General features: G+C 35.0%; 1 protein-coding gene across 8 annotated transcripts in view; it reads right to left on the bottom strand.

Annotated features, from left to right (window-relative positions):
* The window catches only part of ADAMTS6 (ADAM metallopeptidase with thrombospondin type 1 motif 6), a 305,077-nt gene that overhangs the window by 66,872 nt on the left and 215,418 nt on the right, over positions 1–22,787 (bottom strand). For all 8 annotated transcript variants that reach the window (XR_002071347.2, XM_053907329.1, XM_019414343.2 and 5 more), the window contains 3 exons: positions 9,439–9,541; positions 2,240–2,373; positions 487–610 (listed from right to left, as the gene is read on the bottom strand). Coding sequence is in view for 7 of the 8 variants with exons in the window: in XM_053907329.1 (XP_053763304.1) it covers positions 487–610; positions 2,240–2,373; positions 9,439–9,541 (361 nt within the window). In the remaining variant the exon portion in view is untranslated. The remainder of the gene's footprint in view (positions 1–486; positions 611–2,239; positions 2,374–9,438; positions 9,542–22,787) is intronic.

Genomic DNA, 22,787 nt, shown 5'->3' with positions numbered 1-22,787 from the left:
CAGAAAATGAGTGTTTAGTAACCATTTAGTAATAAGTTTCCTTGTTCTTCAAATCTTTACTTGATTGACACTTTATAAAATTACATAATATGGGAAAATTCCCCTTTGGGTTCATGAACACATCTATTTTTCTTTTTATCTAAAATATCTCAAGATAATCTTTAAAGCCCCAAGATGTATCATATTGGCTCATGTTTTGTTTTGTTTTTTTTCCTCAACACATGGCCCTCCCATCAATGCTCTGTGGGAATTTCCATCTTAGGAAAACAAGGCTAAATGAAGTCAAGTAGAAAGGGAATAATATTTCCTTAAAATATCTTACATGAATCTATAATTGATACTTAAGAGACTGAAAGCAATTTGGGGGAAAAAACATTGTCTGCCTAAACAAAAAATTTAAAAAGAAGGCAGTGGGGAAGAATTCAAGTGTTTTGGCTATTCCCAGTACATCAGAGGTGTGAGGAAGAGTTCTCTCTACACACTCACCTCCTCTGGGCAACGAATCATTGAAGAACCCTTCAATGGCATCACATGTGCTTCCATCCCCTCCACAGACTCGACATCTATCTTCCCTAGCATCGGATCCCAAAATATTATCACAACCTACATGCTGAAAACAGAGAAGAATATTCAGTATGTCATAAAGAGGATTTCTTGGAACCATAACTAACCATATATTTATTATAAATATATTAATTAATTAATATTAATAAATATATATATTTATTAAATATAACTGATTTGTTTTTCCATTAAAGGAAATCAAAACAGGAAATATTTTCCTCTTTCCACTTTTTCCTTCACCCTCGAGCAAGTTCTTAGCTAACATTTTGCAACATGTAAGTTTAAAGAAAAAAATTTTTTGATTCCCCAGGAATGTATGTCTATATTTCTAACCTAGATTTCTTTTTCATTTATAGATAGCATGCTCCAAATCTTAAAATATTTTATAGTTTGTTGGCAATGGGCTCTTATTTATACCTTCGATTAAGAAATGCAAGAATTAAGAAAAATGGCATATTGTCCTACACAAGGTAATAACAGCAGGAGTCTTGACTGAGCTTTATGGTTTGACCTTTCTAAATCACTGGCTCTTTTGGATACCCAATTGTTAGTGTCAAGGATTAGTTGTGGAATTCAAACCTGGGTAAACCTTTAAAAATGAATACCTGTTTATACTTGCTAACTAAAATTGTCATAAAAAACAAGGAGATGTAAGCATGTGATTTTAGAAGCTGAAATTCTACCTTTTAGTTTTGCATTTAATCACAGAAATGTAGATTTTTATATATTTTTGGTACATATTTTGGTACTTGCATTTGTATATATGACCTATAGCCATTGATAACAGGCATGTGATCTCTGAATAAAACCTGTGCTTTTTGTCTTTGTTTTCTGAAAAAAAAATTAATACTGTCAGAAATCACACACACATACAGGATCATCAGATATATTTGGATGCAAGTAGCCAGGACAGAAACTTTTGTAAGAAATGGTGACACAAAGTAAAACAGATCATGTGTTTATCTCTTCTTTCTCAATTTCTAAGACTTAGAATTGTGCTTCTCTTTAAAATAAAATAAAGACAAACAAGAAAAAAAGTTACGAGGACAGTGGTATTTGCGACTTTTCTTATTATGATCAGATTTATACACAGGTCTAGGAAAATAGCATAGATTTGGTCCCATAAGTCTCAACTAGTCTGGATAATTCTCTCAAATAAATGCTTTAATAAGGTAAAGACTAACTCTATAATGAAAACCATTGTGTTTCAAAATGCTTCAAAAAGAGGCAAAGTAGGAGGAACACAGCTACTTCACACTTTGAGAAAAAAAATACGCTATGAAATGTATCAAACAATCTTCCAGTGAAAACATATGGTAGCCATATGAGTAAGAGCTGCATCCTTGTTCCCTCTCTTCCTATCATCTTTGCAGTCTGTTTGTAAACAGAGCAAAATAATAGAAACTAAAGTCCAAAATATATTCAGAACTTTAGCAATCACTATACATGTAACTAGAACACCAAAATAAATCACATTTACAGGATGTTTGAATACGAATAGGCTAGTCTACCTTTATATGTACTGTCAACCTAATTGGAATCTGATTTTCTCTAAAATATAGCTCTCTTTTATTAAAACTGAGCACAGTTTTAATTAAGAGCTAATATCTGAGAAAAGAAGACAAAAGTCTCAAAAGCCCCAACAAAAAGGAGTGAAATTCGTAATTGGAGCAACCTTGCATTCCCCATTGATACAGATATCCAGTGAGTCCGCATTGCACTGAGTCCCATCAATCACCGCAGGGGCACGTTCAGTGTAGAAGTTGTAACCTTCAGCCAGGCAGTTTAATGCGCAAGGTTTTACCCCACCTGGACAAATACAGCAGAAGAGAAATAAATGGAGTGGTTCTTGTAAGAAACCATATTATATGGTGATCCCATATTAACCACAGTAAATTTACAATTTATACAGACATAATGCTGTCACTATATACCCAGATGTGTAGGTTTCTTTCCTTCTTTGCTAAAATTTCACACTTATTTTCATTGCTTGTGAAACTTGACAGAGGATCCATTGAGCAGTTTCAAAATTTAAAATGTTCACGTATTTCCAATATATATTTAACAATATATTTTAGGTCAAAAGGGATCACAGTAAAGGTACCTAAATGTTGAAAAAAATGGATGAAATGGAAGATTTTTTTAAAACTAAGAAAACGCGGGTGCCTGGGTGGCTCAGTTGGTTAAGCATCCAACTCTTGCTTTCGGCTCAGGTCATAATCTCAAATTTTGTGAGACTGAGTGCCACTTCAGTCTTTATGCTCACAGTGTGGAACCTGCTTAGGATTCTCTCTCTCCCTCTCTCTGCCCCTTCTCTGCTCACTCTCTCAAAATAAATAAATAAACATTAAAAGAAAAACTAAGAAAATAAAGTTTGAGGAGGCTTGACACAATAACTTCATGTAATAAATGGAAATTTCTACAACATATGTCTCTTGTTAACTGCAGCTGATACAAAACCCTGCTACTTGAAGCAGGGATATGGTACTTGTAAAACAAAAACAAAAACAAAAACAAAAACACCTCTGAATTTGTACCTGGTTTAAACATACCATATTCAACAAACGTGGCTTTAGCATAGAGATAAATTTTTATGAGATAAGCAAATCAAAGGTAAAGTTAATTATAGCATTAGATTTGAATAATTCTTATTACTAAATCAAAGATATTACATGGAGCATTAAACGTGAACAAATAAAACAATACCCAATTTAATTTTGTGAATAAATGCATATAATAATGTCATCATTTTCATTTTGTCACTGAAATTTGTATTTTTAAGGTTGATGTGAAAAATGGACATAAATAATAGTAATTTAAAAAATAAGCAGAGTAATATTATAATCCCATAGTATATTGGAAAAGTAGCAATATATATGAATTTATTTTATTCAAAACACTGCATGAGAAAGCTACATATAAATATGTATCTATTGATTGAAATTATGATTTAAAAGCACTTTTGTTGAACCTTCATTTAAAACACTTGGCTTCATTCTAATTATGCTGATAAGATTTCTCTTTGAAATAAAGAAGACTACTTCTAGCAAAGAAAATAAGGCAGAAAGAAAAAATGACATGCTTAGTCTTAGTGAAAGTAGAAACCAGGTTTTTGCAGGGTGAAAGTACGTGAAATAAAAGAGACAAGACAACTGAATGGTAGAGACAATGGTAATGAGAGAACATTTCATTAAAGGAGATCATTGTTAAAGTTGATTGTTGTATAATGCAAGAAGATGGCCCAATATTGTCAGAAGTTCTATTTTTTTCATGAGAATCTGAAAACCTAGATTTTTAAAATAAAAACTTTTCTTAGTAATTCATTCAAAGTTTTCAAAAATACTGTGGAGGTTAAAACATGTATATAAGTAAAATCTGGTTCCTGAACTGCCAGTTGACAACCTCTGGCCTAACTCTATGTTTATTTCCATTTTTGATGTCTACAGGCTATAGAACTTCTATATAATTGCAATGTTATTACTAGACTTAGGGTAATGATACCTTTGCTGTACTGAGCACAAAAATAACAAGTAATAAATAAAATAATTTATTCCTGAGCTGATAATCAAGGTGTTTATTTTTGTAAGATTGTCATTAATAAAATTACTCTAAATTTTAATGAATTTTACTGCGATTTTTTTCATTACTACCCAGTATAGCTCTTTTCCCATTTTTTATTATAATGCTTTGGAATTTAAGGCAGCTTTTTGTGTTTCTGTCTTGAAAAAGAGAACATGAGTTCTCTCAATTTTAATGTTATTTAATTATGTAAGTTAGTATTTGATATGTAGGACATATAAATGCCAAGGATGTATTCCTTAGACCAATACACTATGTGATGATGATAATAAGAATACATTTCTTCCTTTTTTATTACTGAAGATGTGTTTAGCTTCCTAAGCTACAGTGAGTTTTCAGAAGATGTACTGCATTTATTTCGAGAAGGGATTTAAGATGATTCTCCAAATGGAAGGTCACATCATTACCAGTTACCTTCAGTGAAAGCTTATTATGAATTTAGGGTTGATTTACTAAGCTTACATTATCTAGATGCTAATTATTAAATCTGTTAATTATTTCAGACACTTCTTTCCCTCCTACAGTAAGATGAAAGAATCCCAATTGTATATGCACCTAATAAAAGCAATTTGAATTACATGAAGAAAAACTTACAGAAAAACAAGCAAAGTCATATTTTTAACAGTTGGAGATTTTTAACACACTTCTCTCAGTAACTGAAAGAGGAAGTCAGAACAAATTTAAAAGATTTAAACAGCACTATCAACCAGCTTGATGTGATGGATATCTGTGGAACAGTGTATCCAACAATTGAAGAAAATAATCCTTTTCAAGTATAGATGAACATTACCAACATGAACAATAAGCTGTACTATAAAACAAATCTCAATTAATTTTAAATATTTAAATCATACAGAGTATTCTCTGATCATAGAATTATATTATAAATTAATAACCAAAAAAAATCTAGAAAATATCAAATATTCGGAAATAAAAATAACATACTTCAAATAACTCATGGGTCAAACAAGAAATCACAATGTAAATAAGAAAAGATTCTGGACTAAAGGAAATTTTTTTAAAAATCAGGTTTTGCGGGGGGCACCTGGGTGGCTCAGTCGGTTAAGCATCGGACTCCAGCTCAGGTCATGATCTCACAGCTCATGAGTTGAAGCCCTGATGACAGCTCAGAGCCTGGAGCCTGTTTCAGATTCTGTGTCTCCCTTTCTCTCTGCCCCTCCCCCGCTCACGCTCTGTCTGTTTCTCTCTCTCTCTCAGAAATAAATAAACATTAAAAAAAATTCTTTTAAATCAGGTTTTGGGAATGCAGAAAAGCAAAATGAACCCAAAATTTAAAAATAATAAATATAAGAACAAAAATTAATAAAAAAAGTAATAAAGTACTAAAGCCAAAAGTTGATTCTTTGAAAAGATGATAAACCTCAAGCAAGATTGAACAAGGAAAAGAGAGAAAACACATATTATCAGTATCAGAAATGAAATAGCATTTATCACTACTGAGCCCACAGATATTAAGCAGGATAGTAAGAGAATGTTATGATCCGTTTTCTATCAAGAAATGGGATATGCAAGTAACAAATTCCTTTAAGACATAAGAATTTTTAAAAATCTAAATAGCCATTTATCTACTAAAGGAGTTGAATTTGTAGTAAATTTTTTTTTCACAAAGAAAATACCAAGCCTGAGTGGTTTTACCAGTGAAATGTATTCTAAGGAAGAAATAATATCAATCCTACAAACTCTTTCAAAATAAATAGGGATTCTAGTTCTGGAAACCAGAGTAGCTCTAATACCCAAACCTGTCAAAGACATGATAAAAAAAAAATTTACAAATCAATATTCCTTATAAACATAGATGCAAACATCCTTAATAAAATATCAGAAATTATATCTGATAACATATAAAAAGATAATAAATCAATACCACATGGGGTTTATCCTGGGATAAAATGTTGGTTTGACATAAAATCTATCAAGCAATTCATATATTAACAGAATAAAGAAAAACACATATAATCATACATGTACCAGTTGTACTGAAGGGCCAATCCAGTGAATTAAGGCAAGAACATGAATTAAAAGGTATAAAGATTATTATAGACAGTCACTACTTCCAGATAACATGACTATTTATGAAGAAAATCCTAAACAATCTACAAGACAACTCTTAGAACTAAGAAGGGAATTTAGAAAGGTCACAGAATAAAAAGTTAATATATAAAAATCTATTTAATTTTATATACTAGAGAAAATAATTAAAAATGTTTTAAACTTTTATTTACAATAGATTCAAAAACCATAACTTACTCAGGAATAGGTTTAACAAAAGAAGTGCAACACTTCTTAACTAACACTTAAAGCTATAAAACATAATGGAGAGAAATTAAAGAAAACATAAAAATAAATGGATATATATATATATACACACCATTTTGATAAATTCACTGTTGAAGTCAATACTCAATGCATCAAAATAATATTGTTAACTTATCAGTTCTCCCTCAATTGATCTATAGATTCAACATGATAGCAATCATAAGCCTAGCATGTTTTTCTATAAAAATGAATAATAATTCTAAAATTTATATAGAAATGCAAAGCATTCAGAATATCCAAAGAACTCTTGAAAAAAAGATCAAAGTTGGAGGAACTTACACTACCTGTGTCCAAGACTATGCAGTTATAATAATTAGGTCAGTGTGGTACTAGCATAGTATTGCTGCCATTTCATTTCTTTGTGCCTTGTGCACATTTCATTGTGCATTTCTATTGTTGACAAATAGATCAGAGAAACAAAATAGAGTCCATACTACAAATACACACCATACACTCAAATTATTTTTAGACTGTAGATCTAAATGTAAAGACCAAAACCATGTGGCTTTTAGAAGAAAACATAAGAAAATATCTTCCTGAGTTGAGAAAGGCAAAGATTTCTAAGATAAGACACTGAACACAATAACCATAAAAGGAAACAAAATTGAAAAATTAGCATTCATCAAAATTAAAATCTTATACTTATCCAAAACACCATTAAAAAACAATAGGAGAGGGGCACCTGGATGGCTCAGTCGGTTAAGCAACTGATTTGGGCTCAGGTCATGATCTCACAGTTCGTGAGTTCAGGCCCCACATTGGGTTCTCTGTTGTCAGCACGGAACCCACTTCAGATCCTCTGTCCCCCTCTCTCTCTGCCACTCCCCTGTTAGCTCTCTCTCTTTCTCACCCTCTCTCTCAAAAAAAAAAAACATTAAAAAAAAGTAAGAGGAAGGTCCAAAGATGGGAGAAAATACTTGTAAAATTCATCTGATAAATGACTACCACTCAAGAATAAAAAGATAAAAAAACAATTAAAAAACAAGCAAAGGATTTGAACAGACACTTTACAAAAGACTTATAAATGGTCAACAAGCACATAAAAATGTCCACAAAAAAATGTGTGTAACATAATCACTGGTCAGAAAGTGCAAATTAAAACTGCATAGAGACATTATTTTCTACCCGCCAGAAGATTGAAAATACCAAATGTTGGCAAGGATGTGGAACAAGCATACCTATTGGTGGGAGTGTAATATGGTACATTATTTTGGAAAAACATCTGGCAATTACTTTTAAACCTAAACTCACACCTACCCTATTGCCCAGCAATTCCACTCCTAAGTATTCACCCAAGAGAAATGAAAACATATGCTCACAAAAGACTTGTACACAAATGTTCACAGCAGCTTATTCAGAACAGCTGAAAACTAGAAACAACTTAGGTGGCCATCAATAGCAGAAAGGGAAAACAAACTGTTTATTACAATACAATGCTGCTCAGCAATAAAAAGGAATAAACTATTCATACATGCAATAATATGGATGGGTCTCAAAAACATTTGGCTTAAGGAAATCTTGCCCAAAAGAGTAAATATGACATGATTTCACGTATATGAAGTTCTGGAACTGACAAAACTAATCTATGGTAATAGATTCAGAAATGTCAGAACTGTGGTTTGCCTCTTGGAGGAAATAGGTAGAGGCAGCTATTGACTGGGAAGGACTATGAGGACTATGAGAATCTTGGGGTATGGGAATGTTCTATATGTCAATAGGGTTTTACAGGTGCATGCAATTGTCAAAACTCAGGGAGAGTACAGTTAAGATTTGTTCATTTAAGGGGTGCCTGGGGGACTCAGCCAGTTAAATATCTGACTTCAGCTCAGGTCATGATCTTGTAGTTCATGAGTTGGGGCCCTGTGTTGGGCTGTGTGCTGACAGCTCAGAGCCTGGAGCCTACCACGGATTCTGTGTCTCCCTCTTCTCTGCCCCTCCCTTGCTCACACTCTGTCTCACTCTCTCTACCTAAAAAATAAACGTAAAAAAAAAAAAAAAAAGATTTGTGCATTTCATTGTACATAATCTTCTCTCTCTCAAAAAAAGTAAATATTGAACTGTGGTTAATGCTATACATGTTGAAGTACTTAGAGGAAAGTATATTAATGACTACAACTTACTTTGAAATTCATCTAAAAAATAAAATAGATTAATGGATAGAGAGATGACTAGTCATGTAATAAAGGAAGTATATTAAAATGTGAATGGTAGAATCTTGGTGGTGGGTATAAAGATGTCACTGTAAAATTCTTCTAATACTGCTCCACTGGAAAATTTTCAAAGTAAGATGTTAGAATAAAAAACAAACATTGAAGTTTTTTAAAAGGGTATTCAATTCTTCCAAGAGAAAATTCTAACAAAATTTAATTTATATTTTGAGAGTACAAGAAAACTTCTTGTGTTTACTAAATAATTTGTGTTTGATACATGCCAAATTAAAGGGTAAAAATGTTTCCCAACACTAAAAAAAGAATAACAATAATCTAGGGGAAGATCCTTGGCCTTTGGCCAAGAAAGAATACAGATTTTCCTGGCCACTTTTGAGTTGGTTTATATTGTTATAATCTGTTTTTAGGGTGATAATTCTAAATATGCAATGATTATAAATGATTATAATGTAATGTCCATATATCCCAAGGAGGTCTCAAGAACTCAAAAACATTATTTGGATTTATATCCTTTCCAAGACTTGAATAGAATAGAATAGAATTAGGTTTCTAAAAACCCTGTTAAATAGAATTAGGTTTTAAAAAACGATTTCTGATCATTTTTACTAACATATAAACTTTATTACAGGAAACTTTATAGTACTGTAAGCATTTTCCTGCTTTGATTTGCAAACACTAATTTTTACTAGTATGTGTATGAATGTATGTGTGTGTTTGTATGTATTTATATATTCTTTCATATTTGCAAAGCTCTCAAGCATGATGAATGCTCTGCCAGATTATACATTACCTCCAGTATAGGGTTTCCAGTTATAATACTTTCCACGGAAAGGCATATTGTCAAAGTCTGCACACTGTTTCTCTCGAAAATCTCGGGCCCCCAAAGGACATGGCTAAAATAAAATAAAATCATAAATGGTATGATTGTTGAAAAATACTGAAACTAAGGGACAATGTCCCTACAATTAAAATTGCCTAACTCATCACATTAGTTCACTGCCTGATGCTATGGCTATAATTCTGGTATTTGCTTTACCGTTTTACAACCAATATTCAGACTGAAGATTCTGAATTGTAATCTTAGCCACAGAAGAAACAACTGAAGTAATTTAAACAAAATTAAGCATTAAGACAGTTTCCGTATAACTTTACACTCAGATACATGTCATAGTCTACTTTACAATCAATCCATCAGGTAGCTCCTTATAAACACACACAAAAACTATGTGAAGAAACTAAAACACAAAATCTCTTTTGGTAACATTATTTGAGGTCCATTTGCCACAGCTACTCCCAGCTCTTTATTTTAAGGAATCAAGAGGCAGGTTTGTAAGACAACATTCAGTACTATTAATTGTGGTTTGGATCCCCACTACTATAGCTGTTTACTGTCTAGCCTTGACAAAAACCATATTTTAAGATGTGGAATGAACTGGGCAAATGCTATGCCTCAAGTCTAAACACCTTCAAATTCAAGGAATTTGGACTTATTAAGATTTACATTTAATCTCTGAACATCACAGAAAGTAAAATACTAAATTGATTCAAAACATGTGCATATGTTGGGTAGGGAGAGAGAAGGATGTTGAGAGGGTGAAGAGAGGGTTATTTGTTTTTAAACATTTGGAATGCTTCTTCTACCTGAATTTTTTAAAAAGGAAAACCTTGCCAATGTAGTTAGGTCTAGATTCCAAATACCACAGGGCACCCTAAATTCAATCTCTAAGTTCACAAAGATTTAAAAGTACAACATCTCACAGTGTTTGAGCAATCTGACCTAACTTGACTTATCTTTTAGAGTTCTGCAGTTGTGGCATCTAAAAAACTGTTACTGCTTTTGAAATATAGAGAAAATAACCCCCTCACATATGGAAGAACAAAACAGGTCAGTAGATAAAATTCTTAATTGCGAATAAATGATGAGTAGATTAAACTCTCAGAGGTCATTCTGAGATTTTTACTACCCTCCCTTGGATCTCTACATTTATAAGGTTTTCTGAGGTCAGTATGTTGTAAATGGTCCCTTGAAGAATGTATAAAAATAATAGGCCAGGGGCGCCTGTATGGCTCAGTCAGTTAAGCATCCAACTCTTCATTTTGGCTCAAGTCATGATGACACGGTTCATGGGATCAAAGCCTGCGTCAGGCTCTCCACGAGCCTGCTTGAGATTCTCTCTCGCTGCCCCTCCCATGCTTGTGCTCTCTCTCTCTCTCTCTCTCTCACTCAAAATAAATTTAAAAAAATAAACATTTAAAATAAATAAATAAAATATGACACTGCAATATCAAACCTAATGATTGTGCTTATCAATCACCCTTCTTATTTGCCTTTTAAAAAACGGCAAATAATTGTTTACCATAGGTTACCTAGTGCATCACTTCCAGGGTGTTTTGTTTCATGGTGTGCTTATGTTTGGGTCAAAGAAAATCCATTCTATCTACTTTCAGGGAATCTGACACAAGGACTAAAGTTGTCAGTGGCTTTGCCATGCAGCAAGACTGATTTTTAAGCAAACATCATTGATTTTTTTTATATATATAATACAAATACTTTGAACTCCAACTACAAGTTTTCATATAATACTTAAGTATTTGTAAAGCACCAACCACCTAAACATTCATTCAAGCATGGCTTTTAATCTAGTTGGAGAAACCAGATACAAATGCTACCCGGGCATCTGAGTGGCTTAGTTAGTTAAGCAACCAACTAGATTTTGGCTCAGGTTCTGATCTCACGGTTTGTGAGTTTGAGCCCCATGTTGGGCTCTATGCTGACAGCACAGAGTTTGCTTGGGATTCTCTCTCTCCCTCTCTCTCTGACCCTGCCTGCCTCCTTGCGGGCACTCTCTCCCTCTCTCTTAAAATAAATGAATAAGCTTAAAAAAAAATTCTACCAGATACATAGCACTGTCTCAGGCAGTGAATATACAACAGCATGGTACAGGTGACCTATAGGTGCTGTAATAAAAGTAAAAGATCCATGTGTCATGTGATTAATTAGGGAAATATTTGTGGAGGAGGAAAATCTCAAGTATATTATAATTATAAAAAAAGTATTAAAAATAATTACCCTTTGTTAAAAAAATGTTATGTACTTTATTTTTTATTATTTTAGAGAGAGTGCAAATGAGTGAGGGAGAAGGGCAGAAGGAGTGGCTCAGTGTGGAGCCTAATGCAGGGTTCAATCCCACGACCCTGGGATCATGACCTGAGCCAAAATCATGAGTTGGACACTCAGTCAACTGAGCCACTCAGATGCCCCAATAACTATCCTTCATAATATTATAAAGTATTATAGGAATTGAGCTGGCTGAGAGAGAAAAAATTTCTAGGCGGAGGGAACTATTAAGAATGAAACCAAGTAAAGACATGGGCACAGGAAGGCAAAGGTCATATGTTGGGAACAGTTGGAGAAAGGCCATCCTAGGTGAAAGGAACTTATGAAATCATAAGAGGAGACGACATTTCATAGAAAACCACATGAAAAAGTTCTGAATTAACAAACTAAGGCATCATGAGGGCCATTCACAGAAAAACAAACAGAAGAAAACCACCCCATTCTTGACTATGTTGTAAGGAATCTCCTAAATACAGGCAAAGTAAAAAGTCCAACAGAAGGGTTTAATAAAGCATTTGGATAATATTTCATAAACTTTCTAATTTACACTCTTTTCCTGTGATAACCACTCCTAGAGTCACGATAATAAAAATATTAACAATGACAACAGCTACTTAACATTTACTAAGCATTTAGCAGGTACCCATTCTGTGGCACACTATTCAGAGGTCTCTAGCTGTGTTACCTATTCAAACTATCTCAACACTCTTAGGTAGTTACAATTAATAATCCCTTTTACCCAGTACACTGGGTACACAAAGCCTGCTTAATAATAGTTTCAAGGTGTAAGGACACTCCCTCATCTAAGTGGGGGTTTCCTTGAACTCTAAATGCTATAGTAACAGCATAAGGTTATAGCTCTGTTAAGATGTACAAAAACGTAACAGGAGTAACCGTCATTTCAGCTAGCAAGTTTCTTTTCTTCTCCAAACTACTTTTTGCTCATTTATAAGAGAACTAAAAGCAAACTTTTGGAGTATGATCAACCTGGAGTGAATTCTAATTTGGTGTATTTAGCAATGTACCTGCAATGTACTTAATTTTGCAAGCCTCATCTATAAACTGGGGATACTACTAGTATTTACCTCCCAGGTGAGGATTCATACAAACTGTTTAGCTCTGTACCTGGCGTACAGATACTGTAGCACTGAATAACTATGAGCGGCTGTTCTGGTCTTGGCTCTGGGCGTTCTTAGATGCATTCCTCACCTTCTTCTACACTGTTCTGTATTTCAGGGGGACAAACTCTGAAAACTCCATTTCTCAGGCTTCTGTGTCTGCTGATTTCCGACAATGGTTCAGACAATGGAAGGCACTACGGCAGAAGCCAGAATGTTTCTCTCTCTCTCCACCTCAGGCAGCATTGTAGGCAAAAGCAGCATCTTTCTGTGACTCCAACTTCAGGTAACAGCACCACACTTACCGCCCCCACCACCCGTACCCTCCAACCCCATCCAGTTTCTGTTCCACCTTCTAATGTATAATCCCAGCCTCTGGACTCTGATAAAACTACTTCCTTCCTTGGTCTCCCTGGGAGGATGGGTGGCATCTTCCTGTCTCTTCCATCAATTCTTTTCATTAAATTCCCTCTATTAAATTCCCTCTATTTAAATATTCAGAGTGGTTCTTATGTGGATCCTGAGAAACTTAACAGAAACCCATGGGGGAGGGGAAGAAAAAAAAAAAAAAAAGAGGTTAGAGTGGGAGAGAGCCAAAGCATAAGAGACTGTTAAAAACTGAGAACAAACTGAGGGTTGATGGGGGGTGGGAGGGAGGGGAGGGTGGGTGATGGGTATTGAGGAGGGCACCTTTTGGGATGAGCACTGGGTGTTGTATGGAAACCAATTTGACAATAAATTTCATATATTAAAAAAAATAAATAAAAAATAAAAAAATCAAAAATAAATAAATAAATATTCAGAGTGGTTATATTATTATGGTTGGATCTTTATTGATAAAACAATAAAAAATAGCAACGATGATGATATTGACGAGGTATTTGGGAGACTGAACAGAGATGGTTTCTATGTATTATTTTTTGCAATTTGTTGGTTAAGTGCAGAGATTAGCCAACTTTTTTTTTGGTAAAGGGCCACATACTAAATATTTTAGACTCTTGAGTGTCATTCGGTCTCTGTTGCAGCTACTCAACTGTGCCATTATAGTGTCAAAGAAGCCATGGACAATATATAAACGAACAGTCAGGGCTGTGTTCCAATAAAATTTTATTTAGAAAAAGAGGGGACAGGCCAACTTTGGCCCAGAAGGTGTGATTTGTCAACCCCTTGATTTAGGTGTTAACATAATAGATACATACGTCCAGTAGCACTTTGAAGAATAACTAAATTCAGTGATTATTTTTGAGTCAATACAGAATCATATACTTTTGAGAAATGTTAGAATATAAACTATGTTGCTTAACATGCTTAAATCTCCTCTACAATTATTCCCCAAAGTGGTCATACAATCTATATAAGCATCTAACAGAAAAATAAAAAACTTTTCAGGAGCTGCAGTTACTATCAGGTTCTTTCTTACTTTTAGCCCAAATCTGTCCTCCTATAACCTAGGGGTCTTGCTCCTTTCTTCTGGATCTGCAAGGAACAATCTTACCCCTAACTGAAAGGAATCTAGACCTTGATGGCTTTCCTATGGGCACATCATAACCTTATCACTAGTCCTCTTAAAACCAGCCACCAAGAACTGGCCTTAAATGTCTTTCTTCTAAACAGCAAATACATTTATTTGCTTAATATGTGTCACACATGATGTAAGCTCTAGAGATAAAGCAATAGACAAAATAGATTAGGTCCCTGCTTTCATGGAGCTCACTCTAGTTGGAGGTGAGAAAGAAGAAAAATAAAGCAGGGTGAAAGGACTGATAGTGAGGTAGGAGGGAAGTTGTTTTAAAATAGTATTGTCGGAGAAATTCTCTCTTACAAGGTGGCCCTTGAGCAGAGAGTTAAAGGAAACTGAGGGAGTCACCTACATACACATGAGTGAAAATAAACAGTAAATGAAAAGACCCTAAAGCAAGACTGTACTAAGGATGTTCATAGAATAGCAGCGAGGACAGAAGGGCTTAAGGAAACTGTAGTAGACTTTATTCCATGCCTTTCTGCTTCTAGACTATATCAGCTAGTGTTCTGTTTTCCTGATTTCAATGCTTCCTTCAGTGAACGATCTGGATTTGTGTTGATTAGAAATTAGCTCAGTAGGAGTTGTATATTCTTGTTCCAAAGAATCAGAGTGATCAAGGAAAAGAATAATTTCCTAAGGAAAAATTACATACAGTAGATTCTTTTGGTTGTTTTTTTTTTTTTTGAATAAAGTGTTTTTTTAATAAAGCCTTTGAGTAAAGCGTTTAAGAAGTAATGCTTTTTACATTACTTAAAGGTAATAAATGCTGACACCATGCAAAAACTCTAACAGAAAACAGTGGGCATAAGCAACCAATTTTTTATGTAAAGCCTGACAGGTTTTCAGCCTCCTGTTGCTAACACTAATCAGGCATCCTCTCCTTCTAAAAAGCAACCAGCAGGACCCCACATAAATCCAGAGGGCAAAGCTGCAGGTCTCAGCATTTTTGATCTTAGTATTTTCAAAGAAATAAAAAAAATTAATATTAGCATCTTTATCAGCACTTTTCTTTCTACAGAGATATGTAACGTTAGAATGTGTTAGCACGTTCTACAGACTATCTTATGCTTCCAATTATACTGATTGTTTAAAAGCATCTTTTTTTGACTAAACTTAATACTTTTTATTGGTACATAAATCTAAAAAAAAATAATTCACTGGGCCATAAAAGTTGCTATAGAAAGAAATCTCAGCTTCCTCTCACAAACTTCATAGTGGCAGTTCTATTACTGAGGTTCTAATCCCAGTTTTGTCCCAAAGAATAGGGTGACCTTGGCAAGTCCCAGAAGCCCTTTGTGCCTTCTCTCTTTCATTTGCAAAATACACTCAAAATGCCATTTAACTTCAAGAGAAATACATCCCAAAATGTCTTGCAAATGAGAAAAATCTGCAAATACTGTGTTATATCTTATGGGTAATATAGTGTGATAAGAAAACCCAGCATGAAAATTCTTTCACCCTTTTCCCATTCTTTTCCCCTTCCTAAAGAAGTTAAGTAGGCTGGCAGGATACAAGGATTCTTACAGCCTCAGGTAAAATTGCAACGTGAGCAAAATTGGCATTTTATTCTTCTATTTCTTTTCTCTATTGCCCTTCTCACCTTCTGCTGCTTTTTCCTTTCTTGCTTCCACACTAAATGCACTTTGGCTTCTTCGCTATCACACCAGACCATACTTCAACACTCCCCAAGTTTAATTCTCTACTCCCTCTCCAGGATAGCAATACACTCTCATATATTCTATACCCTCAATACCAATATACTCTATACCAGTACTCTATTATTTACACCAATATACTCTTATATACTCTATATTAGTTACAGGAGACTACATGCAATTTAGATTCCAGCCCCTTGCTCTACTTAGCAAGTCGTGTATTTGACAATGGGACTGTGAAGAAAGAACACATTTCTATCTGTTCACCCAAACAGGCATCCCTTTCGAAAGCACACAGTGTCACATGGGCTAACAAAGTCCTTGCTTCTACACCCTCTCTTAAAGGTTGCAAACAAGATTCCTGATTTCCTGGTTATCAAGTACTGTATGATTAGCTCACTAAAGTTAAATGTAATGTCCAATGCACACAGTGAATCATCTCAACTAGTTCTGATTCAACCTTCTTATATTTTCTCCCACAAAGATTTCTGATTTTTTTGTAGTTTCACTGTGTATTTACTTTTAAGCAAAAAGAAACAAAAGCCCGATAAACCTATAATGTCCAGACAAACTAGAATCTAGCTGTCATATTTGATACCATAATCTTCTATACAAGTTTTCAAACTTAAAGCTTTTTCTGTATAGCCTGAATTTAATTAAAATGCTATTTGAACATAGCATAACCTTTTCCCTTAAGCCTATTAAAATGTTAGTGATGCAGAGAGCAAAGGCAAAAGAAACGCAGATAAAATTAAATTTCCTTAACTTGCAGCCCATTGACAAATACTTGAGACAGGCAGAGTCTGACATTTCTGCAGGAACTCCCAACCGTCTGAATGTTAATGCCTGGCTAGAGGAAAAAACAACCTTAGCTTAACAATAGCTAGGCCTCCAGGATCCCCTAAGTCTTCTTTTAACTTATGAAAATCCTTTTGGAAACCTCCTTTGTCTCTACCCCTCCCAACTTAAAAGTATATAATTAATAGCTCCTCAGATTCCCAGAGCAGCTCTTTCTGCCCACTGGTCCTGTCCCCGTGCTTTACTAAAAAACACTTTTTTTGCACCAAAAACATCTCAAGAATTCTTTCTTATCTGTCTGCACCTGAACCCTTACATCCAATCACATCATTAGGAAACAAACATTTACTTCGTAATTTTTAAAACATCCCTTTTAGAAACACAATAAACAAGCAAGCTCTATTCTGTGTCTAAAAGCTAGTCCTTATTTTTCAAAACACGATGCACAAGTTCATACTAACCTAAAGAGTAATGACATAGCTCCTGTTATTCTTTTGCCATGTATATAATAATATAATAAATATTATATAAAACATTTATAAAAAATGCAGTGTTTGATACATCTCTGTTTTCTAATTATAACTTGGGACATGGTTATAACACTGTTAATGGATCCACTCTGTACCTTGTTATCACTTACCCCACACCTCTCCCTGGGGGCAAGGTCTGTAGGTTCAGAATGTTCTCAGCTATCTGGTTCTGCTGCAGGGTAAGGTTAGACTGGAAGTAAGACAATGTCAAAGGTGACCAAACTCTTTCAGAGAAGCTTACCTTGCCCAACCACCCCCCAAAGGCTCCATCTGTTTGTTATGAGAGCAGTGGATCAATACTTAGACATTCAATGCCTCACTGAATCCCTTCCTTGGTACTAGACTATTGCTCAGCTTTAGTCCCTCATTTAAAAAAAAAAAAAAAATTGTTTTAGAGATGGGGTGGAGGGGGCAGAGGGAGACAGAGAGAAAGAGAGGGGAAAGAAAGAGAGAGAGAGAGAGAGAGAGAGAGAGAGAGAGAATCTTAAGCAGGCTACACACTCAGTGCAGAGCCTGACTCTATCCCAGGACCCTGGGATCATGACCTGAGCCCAAATCAAAATTTGGATACTTGACCGACTGAGCCACCCAAGTGCCCCTAATTTCAAAATACTTAAAAAAAAAAAAAACAAAAACACAGCACTTATTCTTCCTCTTTATAAAAGTGATTTGAAGATTTAATTATATTTGCAAGTACTTCATAATTTTTGTAATCTACTTCGAAACAAAAATGTCTATAATTAATAGCTACACTGTATTGAGTACAGGTTAAGTATTAGAAAGTAGCACTGGGTGTTTTACATGTGTTACTTCTTTTAATTCTCAAACAACCCTGTAAGTTTGGTATAATTATGCTCTATTTCTATAGGAATTCCCTGAAGCTTAGGTATTTCAACCAAATAGCAACAAGTGTTACAGTGAGCAATCAAGCTTAAGTTAATTTGAATCCACATTCCATACTTTCCCCACTACAATTCTACGTTTAAATATAGGCTATATTTTCCACAACCAAAGCAATATCACATTTGATGACTATAAGCAATGTGTTGAAGAAAAAAATTGCGTGGTACCATGCCCCTCTAGAAAAGCTGAGAAAATACCCAGATACTACACACTATGCTTACATTTTTTTAACAGACCACAGACCACCCTTTTGACACCATAATTTTGTATAGTTTTGATGTATAAGATATAGGAAATGCAATGTTTAAGATGAAAGACAAATATGACTTTCCATCCCAGCCTGCGTGAAGCTTAGGTTTTTCACCAGAGGTTTTACTCCAGTTGTACAGGCCACTTTTAGGCAACCAACCTGAACAGCAGAAACCTGTGTAAAGGAGAAGAGCCCACAGTGCTCCCCAACCCCCTGGCTGAATAGAAACAGCCCAATGGGCGACCTACCTCAAAATACCCATAAGCCCTAGCTGACCTAGGGATTGCTTACACCCGGACACAGGTACCAAAAAAGAAAAAAAGAAAAAACTGAAAATCGCGCAAGTTCCATACCTCCTCACCTTCCCCCTTGAACTAGAGCCCCCCAGCACTGCCTAGTGGCAGACAGTATTTGCTTTGCTGTCCTGCCCACACCTCCCTTGGGGTGTATTCAGTAAACTATTTCCTTTGTTCTGCCTTGGGTGAATTCTTTCACTGCCTGCACTGCCAGGCTCCACTTCATCAGGTTGCCCCCCCTGCCCCCCCCCCCCCCCCCGCCCCGCCAGTTACATACATTATCAAGCAGACACACAAATCACAAATAAAATAGAACAGGAAGAACAAGCACTTTTTTTTTTTTTTTTTTTTTTTTTTTTTTTTGGTTTTGGAGAACAGCTAAGCAACACCAGGAAATTCTTTTTTGGAAATGTAGAAAAGTCCTTTTTTATGGCATTATGACCTCCTTAAAATTCTGTTCTTCAAACCCAAGTCTCACAGGGGCCATATCTATTTTCTATTTAGATTAGTTTATGATCTCAAATATTCTATTGCAGTTCCTAGTACAATGGTGAGACCCAATTTCATCCAATTCTATTATGTCTTTAATAAAAATTGGTTTCTCAGTAGTTTCAAGAGGAAAACCACTTTAATTTGTTCCTGCTATAGCTATTGTCTTCATGTACTATTCTGTCCTTGAGGCCTTATATGGATGTCAAAGAAAGCATGTTTGTCTAGCTGCTTCTGAAGGCTTCTGAGGGTGACAGATGATCATGTAGATGCCTAACACATCTTGATGCAGATAATCAGCCTTAGAGTCTAAAGTGTCAGTACCTTTGGTCTCTAAGCTGATTAGGTTGCTGTTGAAACTGGTCAGGCCAATTTTATAGCTGGATACAATTTTCTGACCTATTTTTAAATTTGTAAAGATTGAGATTTTTTTTATAAATTGCCTTTTCTATCTCTGGGGATCTTTTTCTTTGCAACTGGGGTAAATGGGACAGGAAATAATGGAAACATTATTCCTTTTCCACTGGAGAGCTCTTGTCTTTCTATCAGTCCTCTATCCTTCAAATGCCTGTGGTGGGAATTAAATCAGCACTGGGGAGAAGTTGTAGCTATCTTGTTTTCATGCTAGCCACTTTTTGAGACTGCTTGGCCTAAAGAGGTTCTTGGTCTTAATTTTTCCTCTAACCTAAGCAAAAAAGAGGACTGTCAGTCTTGCATATTTCAATCTGATTCATTAATGTAGAGATCCCTGTAGGAGTATCAAAACTTTAAAATAGTAAAGTGTTCCTTTGTGATGTATCTCCTTTCATCATGGCTACCAGACATTATGAATCTTAGAACTGATAGTGTTAGCCTCTTTATTCAGGTCACTAGGAAACTCAAAGCAAAATGTGTGGCCCATATTAATAAATAGAAAGAATTATGGTACATATTTAAGGTACTAATCCCAGCCTAATATTATTTTCCTTTTCCTTGCGTTTTCTAATTTACTTTAGTTTTCACTTATGATTTTAATGAAGCTAACGCAACTCTAATCAGAGTTATGACTAATAATGATAAATAATTATGATATGTAAAAACACAAGAACTAAGGGGTAATCTATAGTACTAGCTGGCCAATCACAGAAATGAGAAGGTCAAGACTGTTATAAGACATGCGAGACTGATAGGCTATGAGGAACAGGTTGTAAGATCTTAAAAGGGCATAAATTAAACAGCAGAGAGCAAGCTTCAAAGATTCATAAATAGGTGTTGCTACCATTTGACTCCTGATATGATCTCATTTTGGGCAATGATTTGAAAATTCTTCCAGGATCATTTCAATTTATCTTTTGTACCTTATTTAAATCTCAAGTGAGCTCTTGGATCACAAACGGCAAGCCAAAATGCTTACGAATTGTTTCCTAGTTCTTGACTGTCAGATTAATTTTAACTAATTGTAAAGATTTCTCGAATACTGCTTACAATGTCACTAAATTGATGTGCCCAGTATTCAATTATGTTAAATATGTACTAAGGTAGGAGGCTGATCTGATAAAGACAAGTATACTCTGGAATTCCTTAAAATAGGGTAGCTCGCACATAACAGACACCCCCATTATAGAGGGGGAAAAAAAGAACATTAAAACCATTGTATATTTAGAGAAAAGTACCAAGGTTAACATAAAGGATACAAACACAATAGCTCTATAATACCCCCATAGTAACACCCATTCTATGCTTACTGGAACATACTGAGGTCTTGCTTACGTGACTCAGTATTAACTACAATCAATTCACTCTTTAGGATTTATCATGAAATTCTCTTATAGTCTATATAATAGAAACTTTTAGAACAGTTTTTTAAAATATAGAAGTTTCTGCTCTAACATAACACATAAATTCTTGAAAAATCCTTTCTGCAAATTTGCATACTAAAAATAATAGGTATATGAGAAAAATAGTGTTAGAAGCAGATAAGTCAAAGACAGAAAACTAACAAAAACAATAAAGATTCTAATGAAATACTAGCACAGTTTAAAAAATGCATGGCAAATTCCTAACAAAGGAATCCTGAAGTAAACATAGGACTTTATCTTCTAGAAAGAAAAAAAAAAGTGAAGTAAGTTAATGTGAAAGGGTTGAGGATGCTAAGTTATAAAGAGAAGAGGCCAATGTACAAAGACCAGGCAGAAACACATAATAAGGAGTTCCATGACAGAGGATGTGGCCAAACTGAGCAAAAAGAAGAATGTGGGATGAATGGTCATCATATACAGTATAAATTGCCTGTACCATTCTGCTGTATCAATGTAGTTTGACTTTGCTGTTGTATCACTTAGTGGCAAAAACTATGCCACAAAATGACTCAATCACTTATGAGCTAATTTGTATTGCAGAGGCAAAGTTGTAACAGAACAGAGTATACCAAAACTTCATTTTTTATTTTTATTTTTTTCAAAGACTGTATTTATTAACTTATTTCTAAATGTTTATTTTTGAGACAGTGCATGTGGGGAGGGGCAGGGAGAGAGGGGGACAGAGGATCCAAAGTGGGCTCCATGCTGACAGCAGCGAGCCCGATACAGGGCTTGAATTTACAAACCATGAGGTCATAACCTGAGCTGAAGTTGCAGGCTCAACTTACTGAGACACCCAGGTGCCCTTCAAAGACTACTTTTAAGTAATTTCTATTCCCAATGTGGGACTGAAACTTACAACCCCGAGATCCAATCATATGCTCTACTGACTGAGCCAGCTAGGTGCCCCTCAAAACTTTAAGTCAGCATATTTTTTCTAGATTTATGTTGAAAGAATAAATTCAAAATATCTCAGCAAGCCAACTCACTGCCTAGGAAAAGGAGAAGAACTCTCAGAATGGGAAGAAAATATGGTGAAATTAATGAGTCTGGTACATAGTAAGTGCTCAATAAATGTTATCAGCAGCTACTACCACTACCACTACCACTTCTGTTGCTGCTACTTCACTAGTAAAGATGGAAACTAAAAGAGCACTGAGGCAGACATGTGTGGTGTACCCAGGATCTACACTCTCTACTTTATTGCTAACAGAATTCTAATTTTTGGTCAGGAATCTACCTCTCAGGAAAGGTGACCTTAACCTCATGTTCGGGGCAAATCTGGATTAGTCTAAACTAATTATGGTAATCCCACTGTTTTTGGCCATGACTGGTTCAAAAGTGGGCATGAGGCCTCCAGGCCAATACAACATGAAGTCCATCAGAGGGAGGGCGGGAGGAGCTTTGGGAAAAACTTTCCTTATAAGTACTAAAGAGACACAGGAGCAGTTTATCTCTTCTCTTCCTCTGGATATTGTCAGGGCAGAAGCACTTTAGGTGCTCCGATGCTCCACTTACATTTTGAATTCCCCCTTCTCAAAGAAGACCTTCAGGAATTTCCCTCACTATCTTGTCAGCTCTTTGGGAATTTAAAAGTGATGTTTTAAACAAGTCTTATTCAA

The sequence above is a fragment of the Panthera pardus genome, unplaced genomic scaffold, assembly GCF_024362965.1.
Source record: "Panthera pardus isolate Hobbes unplaced genomic scaffold, ASM2436296v1 HiC_scaffold_2, whole genome shotgun sequence".
Lineage (NCBI taxonomy): Eukaryota > Metazoa > Chordata > Mammalia > Carnivora > Felidae > Panthera > Panthera pardus.
Note: the sequence above shows the minus strand (reverse complement) of the source record. Positions and strands in the feature narration are given on the sequence as shown.